This window comes from Carex rostrata, chromosome 9, assembly GCF_964058835.1.
Source record: "Carex rostrata chromosome 9, lpCarRost1.2, whole genome shotgun sequence".
Taxonomy (NCBI): Eukaryota; Viridiplantae; Streptophyta; class Magnoliopsida; order Poales; family Cyperaceae; genus Carex; species Carex rostrata.
In genome coordinates, this window is record NC_135926.1 from 1,290,040 (window position 1) to 1,296,127 (window position 6,088).

General features: G+C 35.1%; 1 protein-coding gene across 1 annotated transcript; it reads right to left on the reverse strand.

The window, feature by feature from the left end:
* Positions 1–4,417: 4,417 nt before the first annotated feature.
* On the reverse strand, positions 4,418–5,670 carry LOC144559581 (oleosin 18 kDa-like). The gene is made up of 2 exons (XM_078308644.1): positions 5,220–5,670; positions 4,418–4,847 (listed from the first exon to the last, which is right to left on the reverse strand). The coding sequence occupies exons 1-2, from the start codon at positions 5,488–5,490 to the stop codon at positions 4,666–4,668; spliced, it is 453 nt and encodes a 150-aa protein (XP_078164770.1). The 5' UTR covers positions 5,491–5,670; the 3' UTR covers positions 4,418–4,665.
* Between the last annotated feature and the right edge of the window lie 418 nt (positions 5,671–6,088).

Below are 6,088 nucleotides of genomic sequence, written 5' to 3' on the forward strand. Positions count from 1 at the left end.
TCGGTTTCACGGGGAGGTACCACAATGCTTTTGCCGGAGGTCCTTTAGTCAGTTTATAATCATCACTTTTATCGCCGGTTAACTGCTTTGGTTTGTAACGTGATGCACCACATTTTGGACACTCGTGAAGATCTTTATACTCATTTGGATATAATATACAATCATTTGGACACGCATGTATTCTTTGAACTTCCAAATCCACTGGGCACAATATTTTCTTTGCTTCATAAACATTAGGTGGTATCTCGTTTCCATCCGGAAGCATTTCTTTTAAAGTTTGTAATAACTCAGTAAAACTTTTATCACTCCAACCGTTAGATGCTTTAAGGTTATACAATTTTAATACACCTTTCAATTTTGAAAATTTAGAACAACCAAGATACAATTCCTTATTAGAATCTTCGTACAAATTCTCAAATAAATAATACTGCTTATCATTATCAAAATCCTCTTCTAAATCACTTAACATTTGATCAAAATTATTACATCTATCTACCACTATATCATCATTTTCTTCGGTATGGTATTCTTGATGCTCAGTACGAGTGCCTATGTCAGTTTCCAATCCCCGTAGATCATTCCTGTCATTTCCACCGGTATGGTATTCCTGATGCTCATAACCAGTACCTATGTCGGTTGGTAAACTCTCACCATGTCATATCCAACACTTGTATCCTTGCTTGAATCCACGGCAGATTAAATGGTTTCTCACTTGATTCGGGTTGGAAATTTTTTTACCATTGTTACAATCACGACAAGGACACGACATCAGTGCACTCCCCTTGTTCGCTATATCTTCCATAGCGACTCTGATAAATTCCTCGACACCTATCATATATTCATTAGATAGACGTGATGCTTCGTACATCCAACTGCGGTCCATCTGCAATTATAATAAAACACAATTAATTAAGAACAAGGTTGGGGTACTCAATTCTGTTCACAATATGGCTTACATAGGGCCGGGTTATCATCCTATCCCACTCTTTGAATACTTTGTCTCAGTAGTGACCACATGTTAGTCGTGTTTTAGCATTTAAGAAAATTTCGGCAGCATTTCCCCTTCGTTCCCCGAGTATTCGAATAAGGAATTTGTACGAAGATACATGTGGCCACATCTTAAATGAGACAAAGTATTCAAATAGCAGTCCCAAAACGGGGATTATTCAAAATTAATCCCTAATGGGTTAATTTTGAACGGGTATCATGACCTAAAGGCATTAATCATGCGGTTGTGGCTCATAAGACAATACTTGAGCTACATACCTAATATAAATACATCTACGTACTCTAGCTATACACTCTTATCAAAAAAACACATTAATGTACAAAACTAATTAAACATGAGTTCTAGGTTGTACTTACAACTTTTCTTTGGATGCCGGATCGAGTGAGATGAAGATCGCTGCACCAAATCTCTCAATAATAGTCAATCTACAAAATTAAACCATCGATCGGAACCTAATTAAGAGATGTATATATATAACATGCTATCCTAGAACTTGAAATAAATAAAAAAATCAATTTAGCTCATATATAGCATATATATAACATATATATAACAAACTCAAAAGCGTGTGCATGCAAATCTTGAAATAAGAAGAGGTATTCAAACTTATAAAGAAAATCTCCACATATAAAGAATAGCTCGTATATAGCATATATAGCACATATAGCATATATATGCATGTGCATCCAAATCTCCACACATAAAGAAAAACTTGAAATGAGAAGAGGTATTCAAACTTAAAAGCGTGTGGAACCAATAAAAGAGCTGAATCAAGGCCTATATTTAGATTTTGAGCGGGGATCATAGCTCACTTCTTGTATAGGATTTAGGGTTAGGGTTTTGAGCTGAATCATAGCCTATAAATGGTGCTCCATTAATAGCAAACTTGAGAAAAGAGAGCTGAGATAGCTAAATTAATGTAGGGCGAGATAGCTGCTGCGCTCATTAAGAGAGGCGAAGCCTAGGAAGAGAGACGCAAAGTTTCTGACAAGAATCGGACTGAATTAACTTTTCACATGCACTATTAGGATCGGTTGTTCTAAAAAACCGATCCCAATAGTATCAAGATCGGTTTTTTATAAACAATCGATCCTAATTAATGGACTATTAGGATCGGTTTTTTATAAACAATCGATCCTAATTAATGGACTATTAGGATTGGTTGTTTGTTAGAACCGATCCAGATATTATCAGGATCGGTTTTTACAAACAACCGATCCTAATATATATTTCATAAATTATGATCAGATATTTATAGCAACCGATCTTGATACTATTGGGATCAGTTTTTTAGAACAACTGATCATAATTAATGGACTATTAGGATCGGTTGTTTATAAAAACCGATCCTGATAGTATCTGAATCGGTTCTAACAAACAACCGATCCTAATAGTTCATTAATTAGGATCGGTTGACCAAAAAACCCAACCTGATTAGTTTTTAGGATCGGTTTTGTTCAGAAAACCAATTCAGATAGGTATTAGTATCGATTGTTTTATATAACCGATCCAAATAGGCCAATCCTGATTCTTGTTTTTCCACTAGTGTTGGTTGGTCGTTATAATAAGATCACGTCTGGCTGCATGCAGTGTCAGCTGATCCCGTTTAACATAGAACATGTTTTTTGAGCTATAATAGCTTTTGAAGCTTTATCTGACTTTTCCGAAAACATAAATGATACCATTGAAATATCTCAAATATATATAAGAGTGAGAACTTCGCAACGTGCACTGCTATGTAAATTGCACATTTGCCTTGTAAATTCAGTTTGACCTTGTGATTTTTTTCCCATCATTTTGATACACAAGGAAATGACATATTTTGATTCAAATTTTAAAATTTTAATACTTCAAGTTAGTTTATAAATAATAAAGTTAATCATAACATACACAGAGACTAACATTTCAAGTAAATATACTTTTGCGGTCAGTTATTGTCAAACTTTTTTTAATTAGTAAAAATAAAAAATGATAAGAAAAAGAAGTATAAAATATCGTTCGAATTAGAAAAGTAAAGTTTTATATATTTTTTAAAAATAAATATTTGTATTTTTGTATTAATAAGAATAATTGTACGATATTAAATACTTTAAAAATAAAATATAATTTCTCACGATTAATGTCACGTTAGAACTGGACATTCAAAAAATATAATCTCATAATTATCCCCGCGCATTTTTCATGGGTACGAGTTTCTGTATCCAAAAAATCTCAATCTAATACTGTGATACCCGAACAGACATTTTGGTAGAGTATAAATTAAAATCTCTTGTATCATCAATGACTGTAAGGAAATAATACAATACTTAATACATATTAAAGAACAACATAATTTATTATCTCCCTTTTGAAAATAAATCCTTAAATTAAGTGATATTGAAAAAAATTGGATTTCTCTTATCAGATAGGAAAACAGTGCATAGAGTGACCAGGCATAATTTATTATCTGCGACCCCTCACGTAAGTAAGAAAGAAAGAACAGAAAAAGAGACAGTAAGAGGAGAATCGCGTCAGGAGATGAGAATCTCATCATAGCTCTGAGGAAAACGCTAGACTTGAATTTTGTTGAAGAGTAAAATAGCACCTAGAGCAATATTGTTGAGGATCAAGAACTTGCCAAATAAGAAGGCCACACAATTCTTGAATGCTTCAGAAAAAAGTACGATTTCCTAAGTATTTAATTTTCCCATCTTTCTTAGTTTGTGAACATCTGTACCTTTTGATTTCCTTCTATTTCTCTTAGCAAGTTTATTAGGAGTTTGTTTCATGTAATATTGGTTAGGTTGTTGCTCTATTTTTGGGAATCATTATTTGAAAGTGTCCCAGATAACCTCAATTGACCTTGGTAATTTGGTAATCTATTAAATAGGTAATTTAGTAATTGACTGACCTTGATCTTGAACTTCAATTTTGTATGGTATTCATAAAAAAAATCATAAAAATGAAATACTTAAGTATATTAAAAATGAACAGCTTTTAATGAAAGCTTATGTCTTGTGTTTACAGGAGATTTTATTGATAAAGGACGTATGTCTTCAATTTTACAAGATATTTAATTTTGTCTGATTGCAGGAGAAAAATGGTGCCACTAATGCAGCTTAGTTCTGATTCCTCTTCAACTATACAGTATATATTTTCTTCTACAATCATTTAATTTCCTTTTCTAGCTAATACAATGTTATTATTATTTCTGTACTCCAGACGAAAATTAACAAATATATGTAAATAAATACTATTTATTACTACTACTAATATTTTGGACAAAATTTCTACTTTTGTTAACATTTTTGTGTCTACACCTGATCGAAATCCTGGATGATCCGCCCCGGCACACCATACTACATTTTCCCAACAACATCGCTGTTATTTAATTCGTGGAAATAGTAAAGAACCAGACAAAAATCCGAGAGAAGAGCAGAATTGGTCGGCGAATTATACATGTTAAATTATACAATGCTTTATCTAATTTGTTTTTATCAAAGAAATTATTTACTTGCATATTTACTCGGCATATAAACATTATCAACAAACTCGGTTCCCATCTCACAGCAAACAAATTAAACATATTACAACAATATGCTAATCGATATCAAACTAGAACAATGTCTTCAAGCCAAACCATGCAAGCACACACACACACTAAACATCAATTGACCCTACTTATCGGTCTTCCCAGCTGCCTCTTGCGCCGTATCCTTTGCTTTCTGGCCTATAGTTGCAGCTGCCTCTGCCATCTTTCTCTTTGACTGCTCAATTTCATCCGGCGCCTTAGTTACCAAGTCCCTCGCCGCCCTTGCAAAGAACGCGAGAGATGAAAGCCCTCCCAGACCAAGTGCCCCTAGGGTTAATTAGCAAATCACAGCACTTGACAATGTCAATAATAATTATTGCAGGTAACTACACAAATTAAGTATATGTCATCATACCATAGAATCAAAACATTCCTATTTCCTACCTCAAATCTGTAAAGAATTAGAAAACACATTTTATCAATAACACAACCCTGACTCCCTGAGTATATATTGATCATACTTGACATTGGTTCTTTTTTGTATCTGGCAACTGGCATGCATGTAAACTATTATGATCTGGAACTGCATAATCAAATGAAAGTGATCTGGCGCCACTTGGTAATTGGTTCAAACATTTTTTTAAAGGTAGGAACGGAACCGTTCTGACTTCCGACTAAAATGAGTGTCCAAACACTGACCCGAAGTAAGGAAACCAGTGACAGCAAAACCCATCAGTAACGCAGCCGGAACAAGAACCGGGCTGAAGAGAAGGAAGATCGGAGCGAGGAGGCCGAAGCCGACAACGCTAGCTGCCAGAGCCAAACCAGAGAGGGAGAGCAGGATACCGCCAGTCGGAAAGAGCGTGGCAACGGCAAGGGCTTGCGTCTTGGTGGGGCCCCTGTCAGGGAGGATGCTTTTCATGCTGTCGGTAATTCCGCCGGTCTGACGATGCTGCCCGCGGTCTGCCATTGCTGGGATCTTTTTGACGGGATAAGGGTAGGGGAAGCTAGAATAGAAAGTTTTAAAGACAGAGAGAAGAGGGAGGGATGGCAACGTGTGGAGAGGAGGGGACGCGTGGGAGGTGGTGTGATCGGCCGCTTGTGTTTTAGTTCGTTTGTTGGTTTGTACAGAGGGTGGTGGTGGGTTTAGTAAGCGGTGGAATTTATGAGATCATTAAAGAGTAAGAACAATTCAAGTTCAGTTTCCTCTTTTACTGAAATTTTTGTTGGAAACTGATCGGTCAATCTAGAGAGTCAAACGCACCAAGCTAACTGTTGCATTGATGTAATTATAAAATTGTTTACTTGTAGGAACGTCAGGACGAGAATCTTGAACATGTAGAAAAGATTTCGACGATGATAGTAATTGTGTATTTAGCAACCCGTCTGTTTATAAGTATATATTGACTAACAATCTAACAAATTTTATTTTTGTCTATTATGATCTTTAATTTTTTTTTTTTTTTAACAGCAATATTTTACCTGAAAAATGCTACCGTTGCGATGATAAAAGAACATCCGTTTCAATAATAACCAAAAGGTCCAAAATCCTGTCAACATGCCACATT

What these genes read in the sequence shown, in the direction of transcription:
- LOC144559581 (XM_078308644.1), bottom strand. Translation starts at nt 5,490, where the DNA reads ATGGCAGACCGCGGGCAGCATCGTCAGACCGGCGGAATTACCGACAGC. An exon ending in CACTGGTTTCCTTACTTCGG is followed by an intron (nt 4,848 to 5,219) that starts GTCAGTGTTTGG and finishes AATTAACCCTAG; the next exon opens with GGGCACTTGGTCTGGGAGGG.